Here is a 26,475-nt window from a genome sequence, read left to right as displayed (position 1 = left end):
AACTTGCATTTATATAGCGCCTTTAAACGTAGTAAAAAAAAAAGGCACTTCACAGGAGCGATTATCGAACAAAATTTGACACCAAGCCACATAAGGAGATATTAGGACAGGTGACCAAAAGCTTGGTCAAAGAGATAGATTTTAAGGAGCATCTTAGAGGAGAGAGAGGCAGAGGGGTTTAGGGAGGGAATTCCAGAGCGTAGGGCCTAGACAGCTGAAGGCACGGCCGCCAATAGTGGAGCAATTAAAATCAGGGATACGCACAAGGCCAGAATTGGAGGAGCATCGAGATCTGAGGGTTGTACGGCTGGAGGAGGTTACAGAGAAAGTGCCAGAGTACACTATGAAATCTATCCACCAGTATTCCCGAATCCCTTTCCTGTGTTGAGGCCTGTAGAACACCATTTCATTTATACCAATACTGTTTGGTATCCTTTCCCAATCTCATGATGTTGTATTTGTCCACACTGAACAACATCAGCCCAGCTCCCCACCTTATTTCTAATTTACTAAAAGCGTAATGTCCAGTTTCAGATCACAGGAAATGCAAGGCCTTTATCAGAGAATACCGAAGACAGCAACAAATTGCATTTAAATAGTGCGTTTAATGTAGAAAAACGCCAAGGTGCTTCACAGAGGCTTAATCCAAAAAAATGGACACCTAGCCAAAGAAGGAGACAGTCGGTGGAGTTACCGAAAGCTTGGTCAAAGAAGTGGGTTTGAAGATGGGTTTTAGGGAAGGAGGGAGAGGTGAAGAGGCGGCGAGGTTTAGTGGGGGCACCCCAGAGCATGGAACCTAGACGGTTAAAGACATGTCCACTAATGCTGGGGCGAAGGGAGCGGAAATGCACAAGAGGCCAGAGTTGGAGGAGCGAGGAGTTTCGGAGGCGTGTATGGCTGGAGGAGGTTACTGAAATGGCATGGGGAGAGGCCATGAAGAGCTTTAAACTCAATAATGAAAATTTTAAATTGAGAGGCATTGGGGGACCATGAGCCAATGTAAATGAGAGGACAGGGGTGATGGGGGAGCGGAACTTGGTGTTGGGGTAGGATATGGGCAGCAGAATTTTGGATGAGCTGAAGTTTATGGGGGGGTGGAGGATGGGAGGCTGGCCAGGAGAGCATTGAAATAGTCGAGTTTGGACGTGACAAAAGCATGGAATAGGGTTTCGGCAAGTGAGGGGCGGAGGGGGGGGGGGGGGGGCAATGTTACAGAAGTAGAAGTAGGCGGTCTTTGTGACGGAGAGGATATCGGTTCCGAAGCTCAGCTCGGGGTTGAATAGGATGTCGAACTTGCGAATTGTCTGGTTCAGCCTCAGACAACGGCCGGGGAAGGGGATGGAATCGATGGTGAGGGTATGACGTTCGGGAGGTGGGGTGGGCTGAAGAAGATGGCTTTGGTCTTCCCACTGTTTAACTGGGGAAACTTGCGGCTCATCCAAGTCAAGAGAGGTGGCGGGGAGGCAGAGCTCGGTGTTGTCTGCATATACGTGGAAGGTTTGCAGGAGATGAGTTTGTTGGAGGATGATGGTGTGGCCGACTGTGCCAAAGGCTGCAGAAGGGTCGAGAAGGACTAATACACTATAGTCACAGAGGATATCATTTATGACTTCAGTTAGGGGTCTTTTCAATGCTGTGGCAAGGACGGAAACCTCATTGGAGAGGTTCATTCATGGAGTATCAAGTACTGAGAGCAAGCCCAAACCGTAACATAGATCGATCCTGGAACCATGTTGGTCTAAAGCGCTCAGCACCACATGCGATGGTGCGCTCATGGACAGAGGCACATCCAGGAAGTCCAAGTCCCGTCACTCCAACCGGCCGGTCTGGACCCTCATGCCAGAGCTAAAGAGCCAGTGTGTAGTAACTCACCTGAATCGGAACGGCCTGCTGCAGTACCACGGGTGAAGCGTAATGTGACATCGGCCTCACCACGTGCAGGTGACGAGGAGTATTGGCTGCCAGGTTGCACCGGAGGTCGGACAGAGCCACGAACGTGTTCCCCAAGAAACGGAGGGCTTCTCCAACAAGATTGATGATCCTCTGGTCTTCCTCTCTGCCTTCGGTCTGGTGGAAGGGTTAAAAAGGCCAACGATAAATAAACAATAAAGCACAAACATTCCTCGGCTTATTTCTCCCCGTCTCCAGTTTTCATCCCAGTTCTCCTGAAGGTGCTGACTCTTCCAGGGTACAGTTCCACAGGTGCAACTCCCACCCAATAACTTGCCCCAAGTGACTATCGTGAGCCTACACAGTGAGCCATGCTTGCAAGCTTTCAGGCAGCAGGGGACGGCTGGCTGACTTAAACCCTACCAGCAGCAAGGGGGCCCAATCGCAGCACTCTTAATTGCCAGACTGACTTGAGATCGGCTAATGCAGGCCAGGGATCCAATGTGGGACCATGCTGGCCTGTACCACTTGGTGCTACATCAGGCTGTGCCTTTGTACCATTGTGGGGGTGCCCTTGGAAATCAATGGTAAAACAACCAACTTGTCATCGTTCTGATCAAAAGCCATTTCTAAAGAAACGCTACTTTGGGAAATACTTTAGCTAAAGTTGAAAACTGCAGGGATCACCAGCAAACAAAATAAAACTGCATGTCCTCAGCCAACATGCACATATACACAATTTTAGGCAATTGTTTACACTTCACACTGTCGGAGAGTGATCTGGAACCCGAACGATTTTTCCTCCTCCCTAAACAAGGGGCACTGAAGCCAGCTTTAGCACCACCACCGCAACTCAGCACAGGCCAGTGCTGGACAGCCCAGTCTCAAAGCGGGCACTGAATTTAGCAACCAAGCCATCAAAGTGCGGAGGGGAGATTGCCGGGGTGGGGGGAGGGGGCTGTAATTTGTATGTAACTGCACAACTATTTTGTAAACATTCCACTCTTGGTTAAATAGATCATTTCTAAAAGGGAGCTGATGGAAAGATCGAAAAGCTGAAAGAACGTCAACTTGCAGATAAAGCTGCAGAAAGGAGTAAAGGGACGTTACGATTAGCCGGTCATACGTTGTTGTTGTAGTCCGCGGTAGTGGCAGTGCTCAGGATCTCCTGGTATCTCTGCACGAACGGCTGCAGCCTCGCCTCCACCCGCTGCAGCTCGGTCAGAACCTCGAGGTACTCTGTGGGGGACGGGTGGCTGAGATAAAGCAAGAGGTCAAATGAGCGCGCAAAGTTCCAACAACAAGCCCACCCACTTTCTCACCACATTCCTCAATTTCTTCTTTCTCCTAAAACCCCATACCCTTTGATTCTACTTCGCTTATACTGTCTGCTTCAACGTCCTTCCCTGGTTACTTATTCCATAACTATTTCCTTTTGGGTGAAAAGGCTCCATTTGACTTCCCTCCTTAATCCTAAATTTTGAATTTTTTAAATTTGCGTCCCCCTCTGCGGTAGTTTTATCAACTCCTTTTCTAATTGAAATCAAGATTGTGATCACCTCTAAGTTTCCTCTTTTCCAGAGCACAGGCTCGATGGGCCGAATGGCCTCCTTCTGTGCCGTAACCATTCTATGATTCTAATCCCAAATTCCTTAACTATCTCTTACAATGTAAATGCCCCAATTACTGAAGGCATTCGAGGTATTTTGCTGATTTTCCAGCAAAAATTACCCGCCCTTTCCCTTTTATGCCAGGCACCATTCCACAACTAAAGAGCAAAAGATACTAACAGCAGAGAGGAGTTGGTTGGGAGGAACACTGGGAGCATCCAGGATGCAAAGAATAATATAAGATCACACCTCGGACAAGAAACAAGAAGATCTGAGAAAGGCTGCGATGGTTTGGGCAGGTCTTAAGAATGGAAACAATATCTTTCATGGCCCTGCACACAGAGGTACATGGAACAAGAAACCAAGGAAGCGCCGGATAGACAATGCAAGAGTGACTTGTCACAGAAAGGGATACGGATGACTGAAGCGGCCAAGCTAGTTCAGAACCAACAACAATGGAGGGAGTTCATTGGGGCCCATCGTTGCTGCTGAGCTGATGGGCGGGAATATAGTAGTTATACTATCATTCCACAACGATATAGAGACAAGCAGCATATGGCACAGAGCCTTTGACAATGCTGCTGAGGCGTCCATCAGCAAGCTCACAAGAGTAGCACTGGATAATCTATCAGCTAATCCTGTTGAGACCAGGAACTTCTAATTGGGCAAGAGATCTACAAGATGATTCCCAGAATGACACAACTCTCGCTAGCCAGATTCAACAATTTAAAAAAAAATCACACATTAAACTATAAAAGGGCTTTTGAAAGGAAAAGCGTAGGAAGCGGGCATTTTCCCACAAACGTTCCCCTTGGTGGAGCTGTCTTGCACTGTTGAAAACTCCAACCAGTGATCAGCTGCCTCTACTGTTTCTTTTAAATAGCTGATTGTCAGTGAGATTTTAGTGCTCTGCAAGAATGCGTCACACTCACATGATAGATACAGGTAATTCTTCACACTCATAGAATCATACATCACAGAAGGAGGCCATTCGGCCCATCATGCCTGTGCTGGCTCTTTGAAAGAGCTATCCAATTAGTCTCACTCCCCTGCTCTTTCCCCACAGCCCTGCAAATTTTTCCTTTTTAAGTATTTATCCAATTCCCTTTCTGAAAGTTATTACTGAATCTGCTTCCACCGCCCTTAAAGGCTGCGCATTCTAGATCATGACAACTCGCTGCATAAAAAAAATTCTCCTCCTCTCCCCCCTGGCTCTTTTGCCAATTATCTTAAATCTGTGTCCTCTGGTTACCGACCCTCCTGCCAGTGGAAACAGTTTCTCCTTACTTACTCTATCAAAATCTTTCATAAATTTGAACACCTCTATTAAATCTCCCCTTACTCATACGATAGATACAGGTTATTCTTCACTCGTATGATGGATACGGCTTATTCTTCACTCAGATACAGCTAAGAAAGGGCATTTGGCCTGTCCTAGCTCATCCATACAGAAAGACCCCATAGCGTCTCTATCATAGCACCTGTCTATTAAATAATCCCAAGGCTTTTGACCCCAACACCCTACCCAGAAGTCAGTTCCGTACGTTGGTCACTCGCTGTGTTGAAGAATTTCCCTGACATCAGTTCTAAATTTGTTGTTTTCTGTCAGTTTGAAACAGTGCCCCTTGTCCTACCAGCACAGCTTAAAGTAATGTTTCACTTCACCATAAGATGGTGCCACCAAATTACAGGGCAGCAAAAAAATCCCAACTTTACATAATAGTTTTCACAAAATAAACAATATATTTTTTAAATTAGAGACACGACTAAAAAAAGACATTTAAAATGAAAGACTTGTTTTTTAACTTGCAATGTGATAATGGCCAGATAATCTGTTTTTAGTGATGTTGATAGAGGGATAAATATTGGCCAGGACATCGGGGAGAAATCCCCTGCTCTTCTTCGAAATAGTGGCCGTGGGATCTTTTACGTCCACCTGAGAGGGCAGACGGGGCCTCGGTTTAACGTCTCAACCGAAAGACGGTACCTCCGACAGTGCAGCACTCCCTCAGCACTGCACTGAGAGTGTCAACCTAGATTTTGGGCTCAAGTCTTTGGAGTGGGACTTGAACCCATGACCTTCTGACTCAGAGGCTAGAGTGTAACCACTGAGCCATGGCTGACGTCTTATTGGGAGAGTGCCCATGTCCTACACTTTCCTTTCCCTTCAACTATTTATGCATAAGACAAATAGAGGGAGCCATGACAAACGAACCTCTTGTGAACAGGCTCATTGACACCTTTGGGACTGACACTTACTTGGGCCCAGGCGGGGCTTCTTCCGTCTGTGTGGTAGCCGAGGACAAGCCCACGTTGGTCTCAGTGACTTCTGAAGTACTGGTGCTCTCCTCGGAGCTACCCTCAGCCAAAGTTTCTGGGGGCAGGGCAGCCGTAGCTGCTTGCGGCTCTGTGCTGGACGTCTCCATGGTCTCTCCTGCTGCTGGTGCCGTTGCCGCTACAGGTTCTCCCGCAGAAGCTGTGGTGCCCAAAGGGCTCTGTGCTGCATCCTGCGGAGTGCCATTTGTATGACCCTGGGAAAGGTTTTTTAATAATGGGGTTTACTTGTAGAAAACATAACCAGACTGGATGACACTAGACTGCTGGCTCGCTTGCAGAGACTTAAATCGTTTTGTTATCTATGGCAATGATCTTGCCACCTCTCCACATTGTTTTAATACCCTTACTTCCCAAGAATCTCTGATGAAAGGTCATTGACCTGAAACGTTAACTCTCTTTCTCTCTTTCCACTGATGCTGCCTGAGCTGCTGAGTGTTTCCAGCATTTTCTGTTTTTTATTTCACATTTCCAGCATCCGCAGTGTCCTGCTTTTGTTCCCAAGTATCTCTCTCTGTTTTAAACATTTCAATTGATGCTGCATCCACAGCCTTCTGACGGCAATGCAATCCCAACTCAAATAAAATCTTTAATTCATCTGCAACTTTAAATACCATAACGCTAAAATGCTTCACGCCTGTATGATTGCAAGGTCCTCTTGTTTTCTATTTGGCCCGACCGCAAAAATCAAAACCAAAGTAACCATGACGGTTCCCAATATGATAGTAGCAGGGGATAAATTTCAGGCCCCCACCTCAAGGGGCAACAGCAAGAGGTTAAACAGCAGCAGCGAGTGCCTAACCGGGAGACCTTGGAGCAGAACCGTGGTAAATGGCAGGCCTCACGCTCTCAGCACCAGACTACCTGTCATCTACCAGTGGAATACACAAAATTCTCCTGGACCAAAACATTCAGTTCTTCCTGGAGTCTGAGTGATGGCACCGTCACAGATTCTTTAATTTGGTTTCATCTCCTGGGTGAGGTGAGCAGTTACGGGGACAACTGAAGTTTCTGCTTGATTTCCAAAATAAAACTCCAGAAAATCTAATTTCACTGTTTATTTAAGCTCCCTGGCCCCACTCCATAGATAATAATCACGTGATTGTAACAGTACGAAACCCCTGTATGCTATACATTTGATTCTACGTAAGCAGTTAGAGGAAGCAAAGTCTTCCATGCTCTTCCATTGTATGTAATAATAATAAAAATACTAAGAGGAAAGCTTTAGTGAAATTTGTCAACTCCACAAAGACCGGCCATTTTCATACAGTTATGCCACTAGGCCCCGTCACTGACAAGGATACTGGATTGGCTTCACCGAACACAATGAGAGCCAACATGGAGCCAAAGGCCAGGTGACAGCATGCTTTCCAGGGACGGGCAGCTCCCAATTAACTCTCGGGCATGTCCAGAATTCGCAGCCACCACAACATTCAATAGAGCCACTCGATGCACCTTGTCAGCGACATTTAAAACAAAATTCAATACCCCCGCCTCCCCCTCACTCCACAAGAAATTAGGGGGAGGGGCATTTGGAATAAAAAGTTTATCCTCTAGGTGTTAGTTCCCCATTAAACCACTTTACACATTACTTCCAGCATGTTACTAAGCTTATTTGACATAACGGTGCCAGTACACAGCAGGAGGAAAAAAAATACACTTAATCCAAAATCCTTTAATACTGCGTACTTCTTGCGTGATGCTCTAAATTCACTCAAATTTCTCCCACCACCAGTGACAGGCCTGTAACTACTAGTATTTCACCTGAGTGCAATACAGCTCAAAATGGTCTCCCCAAGTTTGGAAGAACAGAATCTATAACTACCGTAGAAATGTCAGCACAGAAGGCAGCCAGCCGGCCCAATGCACCTGTGTCATACCAGCCCCAGATCAAAGCTGTCTACTCTAATCCCATCTCTCTGTTTCCACACCCCCTACCCCCCCAATTCACTTATCATTATTCCTCTTCAAGTGTTTACCTAATTCACTCTTAAATGCTGTGACTGACTTAGTTTTAATAACCACTTATTGTAACATATTCCCTAATCTAAAACCCTTTGTGTGGAAAAAAAAACCTCTCCTAATCTCCTTCTTCACATTTACAATCCTAAATTTATACTCTTGTTATAGACTCGATCAGTGGAAGTAATTATTTGCCCTTTACCCTCCCAAGCCCTTTCAAAATTTGACTCCTCCACTAGCTCCTCCTTCTCTGCTCTGGTGAATAAAACCCTAGTTTTTTTCCAAGTATCTCATCGTAACCATAGCCTTTCATCCCCCGTATGCACCCTAACAAATCTGTGGCATCATTTCCACAGCTCCAATATCCTATCTACAACGAGTGCCCAAAACTTCACAGACTGATTCTGTCCTAACCATTGCCGTGTACAGATTTATCACCTCCTTGCTTTTATGTTTAACGCCCCTATCTATAAAACATAAAACCCCGTTGCCCTTTTAAGGCTTTTTGCAGGCGCAATTCTGCTTTTAAAGATCCGTGTTGCTACACGCCCTGTTTCTCTTCTCAATTAAGAATTTTACCAGTTTAGCCTATATTTCCGTTCTCTTCTTCAATCACAAAAATATTCTACTTCACATTTATCGACATCCTTGCCCATTTGCTACATGCCTGCCCAGTCCCCTATGTGCTCTTGCAGCCTCTCTCATATTTTGGTCCACCTTCTAATTTGGCGTCATCAACAAAACTACAACACCACCATTCCCTCCATTCACAGATCCCTGGAGCACACTACCAGCTACATCTCACCAATCCAAGAAACCTCCCATTCACTCCTACTCTCTATCCTTTAGCCAACCCTCTATCAGTGCCACAACTTCACCTTTGATACCATTTGCCTCAGTGGTACTGCAGGGCATTTCTCGCAGCTGAAACCGACAGCTTTTACTGAAACCCCAGCGGCAACAGGGTTACATCTATAAATACGACAGTGGGTTCTCGTGAAACAGAAGCTTGCTCCTCACCTCCAGTCTGTTTAAGATCCCCTGAATGTCTCTCAGCATATGCTGTGCCAGCACCAGACGAACTCTCGGCTCACTCTGTGGAAACAGAAAGACAAGTTTCATCAGCACTGAATACCATTTGTACCCACCCCCCTCATCCCATCCCCATTCATGAGGTCCGGCTTTTCTTCTAACACATATTTGTGCTGATGGAGAATGGTGCTACATGTTATTCTACATGGAGTCTGTTATAATTAAAAGCAAGGGTTCTATAAGCACGAGAGTTAGCTGAATTCTGATCACCGTAGCAGGACAGTTTGGGCTTAATCGAGGAAGACGAAAACCAGAGAGTGCGCATCCGTAGCTGACCAGCCGAGAAAAAAGCTGGTCCTGATTCCAGGGGGGAATCCCCTCACCATTACATTAAAAAGTCAATCATCGATAATTCTTCATCATTTTGTCCTGTTCTGGTCACAAACTGATTTTCAATTTTAAGTGACAACAGTCGAACGTCCCCCCTGCTTAAATCAAAGGGGCGGATTCAGCAACATAACTGCAGGAGGCGCTAGATTGCACATGCCCAATAGTTGCTTTCAAACGCTCTTGCTCTGGGCACACCTCTTCCCCGACAACAGCAGCAAGTTCCATGTAAGTCAGCAATGGCAAAGATGTCACTGATCGGTATGCAGCCAGAATCCAAAGAGTGGGTCTGAAGCACGAATGGCCACTTTGCCTCTGCGGGAACGTAACAAAACCAGTGCTAGGCATCGAGTCATTTGCGTTACAGGTTTGCCTCGGTCAGCAAGCCTGTCAGCGTGAAAGGAAAGAGGTTCCCAGTCTATCGGTAAGGGAGGAGTGCAGTAATTGGGGGATGGCAATGCGTTACATCTGTGTAAATCTGTGGGAAAACCAGTACAGTCACAGCGTCACTATATCCGTTTTCATAGAATGTACAGCACAAAAACAGGCCATTCGGCCCAACTGGTCTATGCCAGTGTTTATGCTCCACACGAGCATCCTCCCTCCCTACTTCATCTAATCCTATCAGCTTACCCTTCTATTCCTTTCTCCCTCATGTGTTTATCTAGTTTCCCCTTAAATGCATCTATGCTATTCGCATCAACTATTCCCTGTGGTAACAAGTTCCACATTCTAACCACTCTCTGGGTAAAGAAGTTTCTCCTGAATTCCTTATTGAACTACCTTATATTTATTTAGATACTTATCCCCCCACAAGCGGAAACATTTTCTCTACGTCTACCCTATCGAACCCCTTTATAATTTTAAAGACCTCTATTAGGTCACCATTCAGCCTTCGCTTTTCTAGAGAAAAGAGCACCAGCCTGTTCAGTCTTTCCTGGTAGTTAGAAGCTCTCAGTTCTGGTATCATCCGTGTAAATCTTTTTTGCAACTTCTCCAGTGCCTCTATATCCTTTTTGTAAGGGGGGGATCCCTATTTTAAGCAGCAACTCCCTCCCTCCCCCATCCCCGGAAGTGCTGGTACACCCATGCTACATTACCACCTTCTCCAGTGCCTCCATTATGTCTCGGTCATTATTAAACAGTTTTCAAAATAGTTTTGTCACTTATTGTCAGGCCCCTCGCATCTCTCCCCAGCCAAGAGGGGAAAACAAACAATCTCTTTCCAAGCCACTGCTAATTTCATAATTAACATTCTGTTGGGAGGTGTGCAAGAAACCCTAGGCACGTCATCACAAGACACAAGATACAGAAGCCAGCTGATCCTAGCTCATCCTTTGAGAAAGGACCGATAGTCTTTCCCTCACCACAACTTCCAGCCATTTCTCAACTTATCCAGGGTTTCTGTCTCTGCTGCCCTAGCAGAAAGTTCACTTGTCCTCCTACTGACATAAGAATGAGATCACAGGGGAAACCAGTGCTCCCTCTCTCCACAGCCCAGACGAGAAAAGAATCATAGATGTTAGCCTGCTACCTCCCACCGCATGGCATGCCATATTGGCACCACGCACTGTGCCACTGACATGCCCAAAGCCGGTTTCCTTTAACTGGTGCTACAGTTACTACAATAACAAAATGTTCCATAATAAGGGACTACTTGAAAGTTTAGCCTGCAATGTGCTGACAGTGACAGCAACGTGTTTTCATCGGACAGAGAGTTTACCGAAGGTAGAAGCTCCAGCCCACGAGCACCAATTAACAGATCTACTAACAAACAAACTTGGCAGGCACGAGGAAGCAAGAGTGACCCAAGTATCTGCAATTGTAAGCAATGCCCAAATTTAACCGTGCTTTATTTCCCCAAATTTTCTTCCCTCCTCTCTCAAGAGGTTCTGTGGTACAGCTCCACAGGTGCCCTCAGTACCTCCCTATGTCCATATTAACCACGAGTTAGCAGACTACTTGATTGCACGAGGCAATGCAAACAATGCGCATTCACCAGACGTCCACACACAAACGGTTTCCAGCAAGAAACTGGCAAAATGCGGAGCACGATCAGGTTCTGCACTCCTGGCTCCTTTCCTCCTCCCTAACCAAGGGACATCAAGGATCATTGTAGTATCCCACCGGGTTCAGCTAACTCAGTACAAATCAGGGGGTCAACAGTGGGGCATTCCTAGCCTGTATCAACCACATTAGGCAGAGCACATACTGAACTCATCAGAGAGAGCGCTACATGTTTTCAATCTGCAGACTCTAGATTTCACACCAGACCCCGGGGGGGGGGTCCATAAAGGGACCTCAGGAGGCCCCGAGGCTATCCAATTTCTGTTCTGTCTTTGTTGGCTTACTAACACACGATTTATGTCGCTGTGTACTTATGAAGCATGTTTTCCGCAACGATGGCACGCTCCTCTTTTAGGTGCCGATTAACATTGTCTTTTAGAAGTTAGGATAGGGCACCTGTTAGAGTGCATCAATATTTGCAGAGGGAACGTTTGACAATCACTGCTAAAGACTGAATGTTTACACAAAGTATTAAGCACACTATTATTCCGCACTTTTAAAAAGCCAAGTTTATAAAGAAAGACTAGCATTTATATAGCATCTTTCAGGACCTCAGGACGTCCCAAACCACTTTACATCCAACAAAATACTTTTGAAGCGTAGTTACTGTTGTAATGTAGGAAACACGGTAGCCAATTTGCACACAGCTAGGACCCAGAAGCAGCAATGTGATAATGACCAGATCATCTGTATTTTTAGTGATGTTGGTTGAGGGATAAATGCTGGCCAGGCCACCGGGGAGAACTCCCCTGCTCTTACAGAATCACAGAATGGTTACAGCACAGAAGGACGACATTCGGCTCATCGAGCCCACGCCAGCTCTTTGTAAGAGCAATCCAATTCGTCCCATTCCCATGCTCTTCTTCGAAATAGTGCCATGGGATCTTTTATATCCACCTGAGAGGGCAGACAGGGCCTCGGTTTAACGTCTCATCTGAAAGATGGCACCTCTGACAGTGTGGCACTCTCTCGGTACTTATTGAAGCATTTCGATTAAAAACCCAACAGAACTCCTTCCCAGAGCGCAGAAGACCAGCAAACAGAAAAGATAACTTCCGAGGATGAGCTGAGTAGAGTCAATTACAAAATGTTCAAACTAACTTTGATAGAATTGATAGAAGTAGCGCCGAAAGGTACGTAATATGACAGGTGTGGGTTTGTAATTGGATGATGTTCAAACAAAACAGATTTGAGAGCCGATGAAAGTGCCTACAATATGCAAAGCAAAATGTATAATCGGCTGCTCATATCAAGTGTCTGGAGATTCACAAGGTAATGTGCTGTTGCAACACAAATAAGTCCAATATTTTAAGACGTTTTTGAGACAGATCATCATCCAGCTTCCAGGCTCCCTCACTGAACCGCTGCCAAACCCAATCTCCACCCCCATCTCTTCACCATGGAAACAAACGCCTGGTCTGGGGTGAGTTCCAACCTAGGTTAATTCACACTACGCACTATGTTGCACAATCTGGCCACTGTACATCTCCCCCCCGCCCTAGCTACCTTCCCCTTGCCAACTACAAAAAAACATGGATCACGAAGACAGAAGAAGCATGGTCAAAGGTCGGAATGGACTAGCGGGATGGAAAGGGGAGAGGAAAAGGAGAAAAAGAGAAAAATAGGGGGGAAAGAAAAAAAAGGAAGAGAAAGCAAAGTTACCTGGATGGGACTTTGTTCCACATTGATGTGCACATCCATCGATGATCCATCACTCTTCAGGAGTGCAAGGGGAAGGAAGGAAAAAAGCACCAATCATAAAATAAGCCGCCACTCCCAGCCTGGACACACCTTGTCAGAATCACCCCATCTGGTATTTCTGGCCCACTATGCTACAAGTGAAGTTAGCAGGTGGCCAGACATGCTTTAATGTGGCTCACTTGGGAGGTTTCTGCACACCTGGAAAGGGAATATCTTGAGGCAATCCTGCAATAGGATCACTGAGCCGCATTTGAGTTTTTGCTGCGTACAATCTCTCTCAGACACTTGGTTTGCATCAACTTTCCGATGCATCATTTGCAGAGTCCAGCAGGAGCTACGGTTGCGCAGTTGAATTTGTGCATCTGCTACATGGAATTATCAAGAAGCTACAATCTAATCTAGTTCAAGAGCACACTAAGGCTTCATAACCTCAGGACGTTCCAAAGCGCTTTACAGCCAATGAAGAATAATGAGTGGGAAATGAGGTGAAGCTTATTCAATGAGGGATCTACTAACTCGAGAGCAGGAAAGATAGGGCAATTATTGGAGACCTTACAAGTGGTATTGTGTTCGCCTCAGATCGCCAGTGAGTATTTAGTGCAGGCCAGAAGTAGTTATAAAATTAAGAATCTAATTCGGGACTAACTGGCAATCTCAGACAGAGAATGTGGGAAGTGCAAAACTGTCAAACTGGTGCAGTAGGGGATGTTCTGAGATTGGGATTAAGGCAGAGTGTTGGGGCAGATCAAAGAGAGCTTTGGACTGCATCTAACCTAGGCTGTAACTGTCCTGGGAATGCTCGATGGGATAGCGTAGAGGGAACACGTATTTTACCAGACCTGGGGGTGTTTGATGGAGCAGTGCAAAGGGAGCTTTATTCTATGTCTAACCTGTGTTGAATCTGTTCAATAAAGTAGTGTAGTGGGAGCTTTGCACTCATTTAAATTGGTATTGCACCTAAACAGTGAGTGCCCAATGGGTCAGTGTGGAAGGAGATTTTTGCAAAGGTGTACCTTTGCAAAGGTGTACCTAACCTAGGAGTCCTCGATGGGACATCACAGAAACAACTTTACATTAAACTATGATGTAGCTGACCTAGAGGTGCTTTTTGGGGCAGTGCAGCAGGAGCTTTATGCTGCATCTAACCACCATGTATGTGAGCTAGAAAAGCTTTACCACCTCAAGGGGCAAGGTGGCAGTCTTGCAATATGGCCTTTGGCAACTCACAGCAGTATAAAATACTGAAACAGGCAAAGGAGTGAACACACCTTTCAGTTGACGTGTACCATAATCATTTCACAATACTGAATGAAGCCAAGTTCATGTTCACTGAAAAGCTCGGAATTCCATTGAGGTAAAAAGCTGAACTAACAAAACGGAAGTACAATCCCTAAAAGAAACACTGCAATGAGATATCTAAATCAAGAGTTAACCTCCAAAACTTCCCATTTTTCCACCTGTTCCAAAATGCAGATTACAGCAAGACTAGAGGTCATTGAATAGCAGGACTGCATACAGCTCAACGCAATCTCGAGGAACAGCACCTGATCTTTCAATTAGGCACTTTACAACCTTCCGGCCTCAATGTTGAGTTTTAACAACTTCTGATCAACCACTGCTCCCATTTTCTCGGACAGCAGGTACTGGTAATGGTTCTGCTGTACCCATTTACACCTCTGGCCCCATCTTTTGTTTCTTTACTTGTCCCATTACCACCCCTTTCCCCTTGCACCATCATCCCTTTGGTCATTTAATCACTGCTGCCCTCGACCCTATCACAGACCTTTCCCTTTGTTCTTTCCTCACCCGCCTCTCCTTTCTCCCTGGCTCTGCACTGGCTTAAAAACTGTTAAATCTCTAAATTCTTCCAGTTCTGATGAAAGGTCGTCGACCTGAAACGTTAATGCTGTTTCTCTCCCCACAGATGCTGCCTGACCTGCTGAGTGTTTTCAACATCTTCTGTTTTTAAAAACAGTTTACTAATGCTGTGCAAGATTAGACTCTACCAGTCAAAATGTCACATTTACTTTTTTTTTAAAAAAACCCTGTAATGTAGAACATCGACAGCAGTGGCCTCCTTCGGTCAGGTAATCAGACTGATGGACTTTGCCTTCCAGGCTGGAGGATGGATTGAAGGGAGAGGGAAAAATCATAAGGAAATGTGCAAAAGGCAATGAAGAACGTCAGCACGCAGAGCTGAATGATCGAGGTGGAGAGAGTAAAACTATACATGCTCGAAGCCCGAAACAACAAAAAGAAACAGAAAATTACATCGAGTCTACAGCACAGAAACAGGCCATTCGGCCCAATGGCCGGAGTTTATGCTCCAAACGAGCCTCCTCCCACCCCTCTTTATCTAGCATACCCTGGTCAGGTCAGCCATCATCTGAACAGAGGAGACAGGTTAACATTTAGGGTGACAGCTTGATCAGATCGAAGTTCTTATTCAGATGTTAGCTGAAGTTGTGCATTTCCAGAATTTTTTTGTTTTAATCAGTTAGAAAAGGATTAACTCCTGCACAGAATTATTCATAGGACCCAGCAATGACAGGAAGTATAAGTTACAAATCTGCTGCCTGGCCTTTTTTTTAAATAAATGTAAAAAGATCATATTTGAAAAAAAAAACCTCAAGTTTTTAACAAGACTTTAAGGGACAAAAACAAGAAATTAGATCCAACAAGCTCATTTCTCTGTCACCACACGGACTGCAGCGATTCAAGAAGGCGGCTCACCTTCTCGAGGGCAATTAGGGATGGGCAATAAATGCTGGCCTCGCCAGCGACGCCCACATCCCGTGAACGAATAAAAAAAGAAATCAACCCCACCTTTTCAACACATGCCCCAATTCCTTCTGTCTCAAGAAGGAATTCCTTTCTTTCTTGTTTATACTGTCTGCAAATTATTCCACAATTCCATTATTCTTCAGGTGACTTTCCTAACTTCGCCTGCACCCCCTGATATTTAACCCCTACGAACAGTTGCCTTGGACCAATTCTCTTAATAATCCTGGAACTTTCAATTAGATCGCCTTGCTGCCTTGCTCCTTCTCAAGGGAGACAAGCTAAACTTGCCTCCACCCTTTCGCCCTGTGGCTCTCTGAGTTCAATCCAGCAGGCACCTAAGCCACACAGGGGAGGTCCCAACTTCAATCTCCAGGTCTGTGCCGAGCTTTGCTAATCTCAGCACAGGGTGCCGGGTGTACAGTAACTGGCCTCAGTGCCTCTGGGCTGAGTGTGGGGAATGTGGAGAAAGAGCCAAGATTCCCAGTCAGCCATCGCCAAGCAGCCAACTTCCCACTGGAAGGGCGCGGGTGGCGGGTGAGGACATTTGTGGGGCTCGCCTGTGATGCCCAGCGTGGTGGAATAGTCTGCTGACATTCACTCTCAAAGCTGATGCATGAATAATGACCCACTTGAGCAAAGTTTTGGAGAGCACCCATGGAACTGTAAGCAAGGAGTTAACAATTTCAGGAGAGTAAAATACAGGGGTTAAAAAATAAGAGGCACCTTTCCTACAACTTTCCTCCCAATAGCAGGAGCCCTCTTTGTTTCTTGCCTTTCTGCGATTAGGTGACCAGAACTGCACTGAATGCTCCTGATGGGATCTGACCAACATCTTATACAACATTAATACAACCTCTCGATTTGTATTCAGCACTTCTGCTAAAAATAACCTGTCCGTCACTTGCCTTTGTTAAAAGTGCAATGAAAACAATTCACAGAACAGCACGGAGAAAATGGAACTATTTCATATTAACGGTTGGTCCCTTTCCTTTTACTTCCTGTAAGGAAGTGGCACAATTGAAATCAACTGAATTACTAACTGCATAAAGCTCGCTGAATTGAAAACTGATGGGATTTACTTCATAACCCTTTGCATTTTAAATAGTGCCCTCCAATATCGATTTGCATAGACAAACTGCCACAATTGCAACAGGACTACATCTGTTAACATCCAAGAACAAAAGAACAAGGATTGGATATCTCTCTTAAGCTTTTCAGACAGTGAACACACTATGCAGCAGTCACGCTACGCCCCAGGTGCATTTGCAACCCCGCCACACTTGCTCCTCTTTGGGACCTGCAGGGCGTTATCGAGCTGGGATACTGTTCCCTCTTCTTTCCTTACTCCCCAGCAAAAGAAGCCACAGACGGACTAGCAGGATTATCCCAGCTTCCATGTAGCAAATGAAAGGGCCTTATTGGGATCATAAGAACGGGAGTAGGCCATTCAGCCCCTCGAGCCTGTTCCGCCAAGGGGCTGAATGGCCTACTCCTGTTCCTAATAGGACCCTTTCAGATTTTCTATTGAAACGGAACTATTTCATGTTAAAGGTTGGTCCCTTTCCGTTTACTTCTTGTAGGGAAGTGGCACAATTGAAATCAGAAGCTTACCACTTGAGAAATCGCGGTGTCCCATCACTCCACGGAGCACCTTTCCAGAGGGTGACCCCTGAGCAAGACACAGACGGACTAGCAGACCCAATATAAAGATATTCACACTGTTACCCAGTATTGATTGCACATAATACTGGATTTTTAAAACATAAAAAATAATAAAACACAAAGCATTTTTTGATACACAGAACATAAAGTGTACAAGCCAGTATTGTACTGAACCAAATTTTGTTTGATAACGCTCCTGTGAAGCGCCTTGGGACATTTTACTACATTGAAGGCACTACAATAAATACAAGTTGTTGAACCATACAAACCAGAAGGTCATGGGTTCAATCCCGAGTCCATACTGAGTTAGCTGATCTCAAATTAGTCAAATTTGCAGAGGATACCAAACTAGGAGGGGCGGGGAATCAGAGAAGGAGGCTTAGAAGTTGCAGAATGAGTTAGACAAAATATATTATGTGGGCAGAACAATGCAAGTTAAAATTCTATGCAGACAAGTATTGCACATAGGAAGGAAAATAGGCAACATATGTAATCTACGAATGGTGTTGAAATACCCAAGGAAGAAGTTGAGGGATTTGCGAGTTTTAGTAGACTCGACATTCCCAACATATCCAACACATGCCCTACAAGGTGTGCTCCCAGACTCCCCCCAACTGATCCATCAAGGAGACTAACTCGTTACTCTGATGCTACATTAAACGCAGGAGACCAGATTGCAAAAAAGTGTCCTGATGTGTCCAAGACGGTCATCAGGTCAAGTGTGACTTTTTTTTCCCTCATCTTTTTAACTGCAATTATTCTTCAGTTACATCACTTTGTCTTTACAGTGTACAGTGCAGCAGGAAGGAAGCCTCACAGAGTGTTTTGCTGATCAACCTGGCAACCAGCTCTGGTCAGTAGCGCTCAACCTGTCCAACACAGGGCAGCCACCAACAAACCCAATCCAATGCTGAACTACATAGCCAAAACAGTAGCGTACAAGTCAGAGGAAGTCATGATCAAACTGTACAGTGCTCTGGTCAGGCCGCATGTTGAGTACTATGTTCACTGAGACACAAGGGACATATTCAGATACTGAAAACAGTGCAGAGAAAAGCCACGAAGCTGATCCCTCCTGTCAGAGGACTAAGCTTTAAAGGAAAGCCTCAGCTTGGAAAGCAATCCTCTGCCAGGTGCTCTTATAGAAGATAGTTCAGGGAATGGAAAAAAAAGTCAATCCGGAATATGAAATCAAACTGCAAGAGTATAGCAAGGGGACACAGGTTCAAACTAGTAAAAGTTAAGATAGACATCACGAACAGTGATTAACAGGCAAAATGGATCTCCAGATAAAATAGTGTCAGCAAAAACTCTGGAACCATTTACAAAACAATTAGATGCTGACATTTTTGAGGACTGTAGGGTCTTTATGGATGGATGAGAGATGGGCCGAATGGCCTTCCTCATCCATCATTAATCTTGTGATCTCAGGCAAGGCAGTGGTTCACGAGCTACAAACTGACCTCAGTGTCCTGGACTAGCAAAGGGGTAAGGATATCCAGCTCAGGGTTACGCTCTTGATTACTATCTAGTGACTCCAGCCATAATATGTGTATTTGGATGTCGGGTAAGAACAGTATCTGGTTCAGGCACGGCACAGTCCCTCGGGGCCAAATGGTTTGCTGATGCTCATCGTCGAGGTTCATGCTAGAAATGGCCATTGGGTGAAGCAGAAGGCTATTGGTACCCCAGAACTTGACTCCAGCAACAGTCAGCCGCTTCAAGAAAAGAGGCAAGAAAAAGAGATAGCCCATGAAGGGAGGGAATGGGAAAAGAACATTTAGATGAATCAGTAGTATCCTCACTCCTCTTTAATTCTGCGCTGCACACTCATCAAGCTTCCTTATATTGGCCACACAATTTCTAATCTAACGGCGTTAATTCCCAGTGAAGTTGGAGCAATATCACAATGACTAACCCCCTTGGTGCCACTGTCGCACATCAACAATATAGGGTAAGTCAGCAATAACGGCTGCTACCAGCACAGAAACTAGCCAAAAATAAATGAACCCACCCTGTAAAGGGCACAGTCTGCACTTATTGAAGATATATATCCTGGAGCAATTTCAAGGCAGCAATCTTAATCCTGCTATTAGAAGTCAGATATCAAACTACACGAGTTTGGTATAAACTCGCTATTTATATGTTATCTGAACTCCTGACAGCACACTTGTGATCGCCCCCAGGTATTCATTATATAAACCACCCAAACTCCTTAATTAAATCCCAGTCTGTAACTCGCTCCCATTATTGCATATATAAAACATCTGCACCTTCTGGATTAGAATCCAGCTTGTAACTCATTTCCGGCAGTTTTGAAATATAAATACGTTTACAAGCCAATTCCCATGCAAACTCTGAATCAAGTAGTGCAATAATGGTCACTGTTGTATTGGAAACAGATGTGAAATACAGTGCACTATAAAATAGTACAGCTGGATGCAGAATCAGTTTACAAGCATTTTGAAAACAATGGGTGCATATATTTTCCTGTAAAGATGTACATACGCGTTTAACTGTACATTGCTCACTCATCACAGGAGATACGTCTTGCATCATAACATCAGCCCCATAATGTATATTGGAAGTTCATCCTTGGTACCATTCTAGTAAATTTCCTCCGCACCCTCTCTAAGGCCTTGACATCCTTCCTAAAGTGTGGTACCCAGAATTGGACACAATGCACCACCTGAGGCCTAACCAGATTTATAAAGGTTTAGCATAACTTGCTTGCTTTTGTACTCTTATACCTCGGTTTATAAAGCCCAGGAGCCCGAATGCTTTTTTAACAGCCTTCTCAACTTGTCCTGCCACCTTCAAAGATTTATGTACATACAGTCTCTCCTTATTTTACATGTTTAATGTTTCCTACATTACAACAGTGACTACACTTCAAGAGTTCTTCATTGGCTGTAAAGCACTTTGGGACATCCAGAGGTCGTGAAAGGCGCTATATAAATGCAAGTCTTTATTCTTATTTACTCAAAATCTTTCATAATTTTGAGCACATCTATTAAATCACCCTTAACCTTCTTTTTCTTGTCTTTTTAACATTCCACAGTTACACCACATTGCTTTTACAGTGTACAGTGCAACACGAAGGGAGCCTCAGAGTGTTCTGCAGGTCTACCCACCAACCAGTTCTGGTCAGTAGTGCTAATGGTGTTGGGGGGGAACATGGCTGCGATTTCCCACCATATGCGCTGGTATGTTTTATTAATTTAATTTTTTTTTTGAAAAAAAGAAAGCAGGTTTCTGAAGCCTCAGATTCACTGTTCCTTGTTTTACCTCATCGCCACTCCTGTTTTTCTCAACCTTGGTGGCATTCTGAACTGTCGCCCTCGACGCTACAGGTAGGTTTTACAATTTGGGAAAAATAATGAAGTTGCACTCATTTTAATTACACCCCAGAGCTCCTTTAAAAATCGCAGATGCCCAGTTGATTCCGTTTGCTGTGTGCATATAGATTGCTTCTTTGTGCAAGGATTTGACCTTCAAGTCAACTCCAGATATTTGTGAATTTCATCACATTTTTTTCTCTGATCCAACCAACAACAGTCATATTACTAGTCGGATCAGTCAGGACCAGTCCATTTACTGGCAACAAATTTCACAAGTGGACCGGCTTCATGACGTTTCAACAGTTTTTAAAACCAGCTTCCTGTTACGTTCTTTCGCATCCTCCCCACTTCCATTGAATCTCCTCTTTTGGAGGCACTGAATCCTAATCGAAGTCACAAATGATATCCTATGACCGTGACCATGGTGCACTATCCCTCCTCATCCTGCTTGACTTGTCTGCAGCCTCTGACACAGTTGACCACACCAACCTTCTCAGACGCCTCTCCTCCATTGGCAAGCTGGGTGGGACTGCCCTCGCCTAGTTCTATTCCTATCTATCCAGTCGAAGCCAGAGAATCGCCTGTAATGGCTTCTCTTCCTGCTCCTGCGTCATTACCCCTGAAGTTCCCCAAGTAACTATCCCTGGCCCCATCCTATTTCTCATCTACATGCTGTCCCTCGGGGACATCATCCAAAAACACAACGTCAGCCAGCTCTACCTCACCACCACCTCTTTCAGCCCCTCCACTGCCTGTGTTGTCCTATATCCAATCCTCGATGAACAGAAATTTCCTCCAACTAAATACGAGGAAGACCGAAGACACTATCTTCGGTCCCCGCCACAAACTCCTTTCCCTAGCCACCGATTCCATCCGCCTCCCTGAATCATCATAGAATCATGGAAATTTACAGCACAGAAGGAGGCCATTCGGTCCATCGTGTCTGTGCCGGCCGAAAAAGAGCTATCCAGCCTAATCCCATTTTCCAGCGCTTGGTCCGTAGTCTTGTGGGTTTCGGCCCTTCAAGTGCATATCCAAGTACTCTTTAAATGTGATGAGGGTTTCTGCCTCTACTACCCCTTCACACAGTGAGATCCAGTCCCCCACCACCCTCTGGGTGAAAAAATTTCTCCTCAACTCCTTCTACCAATCACTTTAAATCTATGCCCCCTGGTTATTGACCTCTCTGCTAAGGGAAATAGGTCCTTCCTATTCACTCTATATAGGCCCCTCATAATTTTATACACCTTAATTAAATCTCCCCTCAGCCTCCTCTGTTCCAAAGAAAATAATCCCAGGCTATCCAATCTTCCCTCATAGCTAAAATTCTCCAGTCCTGGCAACATTCTCATAAATCTCCTCTGTATCCTCTCTAATGGTATCACATCTTTCCTGTAATGTGGCGACCAGAACTGTACGCACTACTCTAGCTGTGGCCCAACTAGTGTTTTACAGAGTTCGAGCATAACCTCCCAGCTCTTACATTCTATGCCTCGGCTAATAAAGGAAAGTGTCCCATATGCCTTCTTAGCCACCTTATCTACCTATAGGGATCTGTGGACATGCACTCCAAGGTCCCTCTGTTCCTTTACACTTCTCAGTATTCTACCATTTATTGTGTATTCCCTTGCCTTGTTTGCTCTCCCCAAATGCATTATCACACTTCACCGGATTGAATTTCATTTGCCACTTTTCTGACCAATCTATTAATATCTTCATGCAAACTACAGCTTTCCACCTCACTATCAACCACACGGCCAATTTCTGTCTCATCTGCAAACTTCTTAATCATGCCTCCTACATTTAAGTCTGAATCATTGGTATATATCTCAAAAAGCAAGGGATCTAGTACTGAGCCCTGGGGAACCACACAGGAAACTGGTCACTGTCTCAGGCTGAACCAGACTGTTTGCAACCCCAGCGTCCGATTTAAACTGGAAATGAGCTTCCGACCACATACCCGCTCCATCACCAAGACCGCCCACTTCCACCTCCATAACATCACATCCGCCCCTGCCTCAGCCCATCTGCTGCTGAAACCCTCAGCCATGCCTTTGTTACCTCCAGACTCGACTATTCCAATGCTCCCCTAGCCGGCCACATCTTCCACTGTCCTTAAACTTAAGCTCATCCAAATCTCTACTGTCCATATCCTAACTCGCATCAAGTACCGTTCACCTATTACCCCTATACTCGCTGGTTAGTCTACATTGGCTCCTGGTCTATCCAATAGCGATCATAACATGATCGAGTTCAATGTAGTGTTTGAAAGGGAAAAAAGTGAATCAGCTGCTAAGATTCTAGACTTGGGTAAGGCGGACTTCAATGGGATGAGACAGAGGCTGTCCACAGTAAACTGGGCAAATCTGTTAATGGGTAAAACGACTGATGATCAGTGGGAAATGTTTAAAGAAACATTTAACGTGATACAGAATCGGTTTATACCCCTGAGGGGCAAAAACTCTACTTGCCAAAAAAAAAAGCCATGGACAACTAAAGAGGAAGGGACAGTATAAGACATAAGGAAAGGGCATACAAAGAGGCAAAAAAATGGCACAGATCCTGGCGAATGGGAAAGATACAAAGATCAACAAAGGGTTACAAAACAGATAGTAAGAGCTACAAAAAGTGAGTATGAAAAGAAACTTGCAAGGGATATCAAAACCAATACGAAGAACTTTTATAGTTATATTAGTTGAACAATTACATTGCGTCAGTATCTACAGTAGAAAAAGAGGATAGCATGCCGGAAATCCCAAGAAAACTAATATTGAATCGGGGACAGGGACTCAATAAAATTAACATAAGTAAAGCAACAGTAATGAAGAAAATAATAGCACTAAAGAGTGACAAATCTCCAGGACCAGAATATTTCCATCCCAGGGTTTTAAAGGAAGTAGGTGAGCACATTGCAGATGCCCTAATTATAATCTTTCAAAGTTCTCTAGATTCAGGAACTGTCCCTCTAGATTGGAAAATTGCACATGTCACTCTGCTTTTTAAGAAAGGAGAGAGAGAGGGAAACCAGGGAATTATAGACCAGTTAGCCTAACATCTGTTGTGGGGAAAATGCTGGAGTCTATAATTAAGGATAGGGTGACTGAACACCTCAAGAATTTTCAGTTAATCAGAGAGAGCCAGCATGGATTTGTGAAAGGTAGGTCGTGCCAGACAAACCTGATTTAATTCTTTGAAGAGGTGACTAAAGTAGTGGACAGGGGAATGTCAATGGATGTTATTTATATGGACTTCCATAAGGCAATTGATAAGGTCCCATGTAAGAGACTGTTAGCTAAGATAGAAGCCCATGGAATCGAGGGAAAAGTACGGACTTGGTTAGGAAGTTGGCTGTGCGAAAGGCAACAGAGAGTAGGGATAATGGGTAGGTACTCACATCGGCAGGATGTGACTAGTGGAGTCCCACAGGGATCTGTCTTGGGGCCTCAATTATTCACAATATTTATTAACGACTTAGATGAAGGCATAGAAAGTCTCATATCTAAGTTTGCCGATGACTCAAAGATTGGTGGCATTGTAAGCAGTGTAGATGAAAACATAAAATTACAAAGGGATATTGATAGATTAGGTGAATGGGCAAAACTGTGGCAAATGGAATTCAATGTAGACAAATGTGAGGTCATCCACTTTGGATCAAAAAAGGATAGAACAGGGTATTTTCTAAATGGTAAAAAGTTAAAAACAGTGGATGTCCAAAGGGACTTAAGAGGTTCAGGTACATAGATCATTGAAGTGTCATGAACAGGTGCAGAAAATAATCAATAAGGCTAATGGAATGCTGGCCTTTATATCTAGAGGACTGGAGTACAAGGGGTCAGGAGTTATGCTGCAGCTATACAAAACCCTGGTTAGACCACACCTGGAGTACTGTGAGCAGTTCTGGGCACCGCACCTTCGGAAGGACATAATGGCCTTGGAGGGAGTGCAGTGTAGGTTTACTAGAATGATACCCGGACTACAAGAGTTAAGTTACAAGGAGAGATCACACAAATTGGGGTTGTATTCTCTGGAGTTTAGAAGGTTAAGGGGTGATCTGATCGAAGTTTATAAGATATTAAGGGGAACGGATAGGGTGGATAGAGAGAAACTATTTCCGCTGATTGGGGATTCTAGGAGTAGGGGGCACAGTCTAAAAATTAGAGCCAGACCTTTCAGGAGTGAGATTAGAAAACATTTCTACACACAAAGAGTGGTAGAAGTTTGGAACTCTCTTCTGCAAACGGCAATTGATACTAGCTCAATTGCTAAATTTAAATCTGAGATAGATAGCTTTTTGGCAACCAACGGTATTAAGGGATATGGGCCAAAGGCAGGTATATGGAGTTAGATCACAGATCAGCCATTATCTTATCAAATGGCGGAGCAGGCACGAGGGGCTGAATGGCCTACTCCTGTTCCTATGGTCCCCAAATGCCTCCATTTTAAAATTCTCATCCTCGTGATCAAATCCCTCCACGGCCTCACCCCTCATCTCTGCAACCTCCTCCAGCCCTACAACCTTCCGAGAACTCGGCGTCACTCCCACTCTGGCCTCTTGAACATCCCCCACGTCCTTCACTCTACCATTGACGGCTTTGCCTTCAGCCGTCCAGGCCCCAAGCCTGGAAGTTTCCTCCCTAAACCTCTCTATGCCTCTCTCTCCTCCTTTCAGACCCTCCTTAAAACCCACCTCTTTGACCAAGCTTTCGGTCACCTGTCCTAATGTCTCCTTTTTTGGCTCCGTGTCAGTTTTTGTTTGATTATGCTCCTGTGAAACGCCTTGGGTTGTTTTACCACATTAAAGGCCCTATATAAATGCAAGTTATTGTTGTGCTGAGGCAGATATGTCACCCAAATGTCCATTCTTCATAGGTCAGCCTAGCTAAGGGGTTTAGCAAATTTATTCAATTGTACAGCATCAAAACCGTGCCCAATCCTGCCCTCACCTGGTGCACACACAAATTTTCAGCAGGTGTCACTAGGCAGTGCTAGAAATGGAAACCTGTGCTGTTTCCTCACTCCGTCCATTCCAACCTAGTGGCACTGAGGTCGATAATCACGCCTGCCTCGGCTGAGATCAGGCTCACGGTTTTCCATTCCAACACTTCTGGCTCCAGCAGAGAGTGCAACCCAGGAAGTTACACACCTCCAGCCCATAAGTGTCTGACCATTAAAGTTAATGAGCTGGTGGGGGGGGCAGAATTTCCAGCTACTCCCACTGAGCACCAAACAGGAAAATCTCAGCCCGGATAATTCAGCATAGACTGGGTATCAAACCTGGGATCTTCCTAATGTGTGTGGCTCGGTACCACAACAGATGGAACCAGACTGATGCTTCCTTAAGCTACTCGTTAAAAATACACTTCAACGAATCCACTGCAAATCTATGAAGTATCACCACTTCTTGTTAACTAAGAAATGACATGGTCGTACTTTCAACACATCAATCAGCTACAGTAATACAAATTTGACAAAAACGAGACAGTCTTCTGTGGAGATGCTCACAGTAAGTCAGGCGATATTCTAAGTCACAATGGCAAAATTATGAAGGCTTATAATAGGGTAAGCAGTGGTCGACCTGGTCCACAGGGTCGGTTAGACAATGGGCACAAATTCACAGTAATCATAATTAAAAGGGGAGGTTCTTTAAGGTATCTTTACACAGAGGATGGCTAGAATACAGAATTCTCTACCACAAACCTCTGTTG

General features: G+C 44.8%; 1 protein-coding gene across 1 annotated transcript in view; it reads right to left on the bottom strand.

The window, feature by feature from the left end:
• The window catches only part of LOC137304984 (large proline-rich protein bag6-like), an 89,617-nt gene that overhangs the window by 34,190 nt on the left and 28,952 nt on the right, over positions 1 to 26,475 (bottom strand). Inside the window, exons 6-10 of the mRNA XM_067973758.1 lie at positions 12,945 to 12,998; positions 8,817 to 8,891; positions 5,760 to 6,031; positions 3,017 to 3,146; positions 1,873 to 2,067 (exon numbers count right to left, since the gene is read on the bottom strand). Coding sequence (XP_067829859.1) covers positions 1,873 to 2,067; positions 3,017 to 3,146; positions 5,760 to 6,031; positions 8,817 to 8,891; positions 12,945 to 12,998 — 726 coding nt within the window. The remainder of the gene's footprint in view (positions 1 to 1,872; positions 2,068 to 3,016; positions 3,147 to 5,759; positions 6,032 to 8,816; positions 8,892 to 12,944; positions 12,999 to 26,475) is intronic.

Source organism: Heptranchias perlo, chromosome 39 (genome assembly GCF_035084215.1).
Source record: "Heptranchias perlo isolate sHepPer1 chromosome 39, sHepPer1.hap1, whole genome shotgun sequence".
NCBI lineage: Eukaryota > Metazoa > Chordata > Chondrichthyes > Hexanchiformes > Hexanchidae > Heptranchias > Heptranchias perlo.
This window is presented reverse-complemented; position numbering and strand designations above follow the sequence as displayed.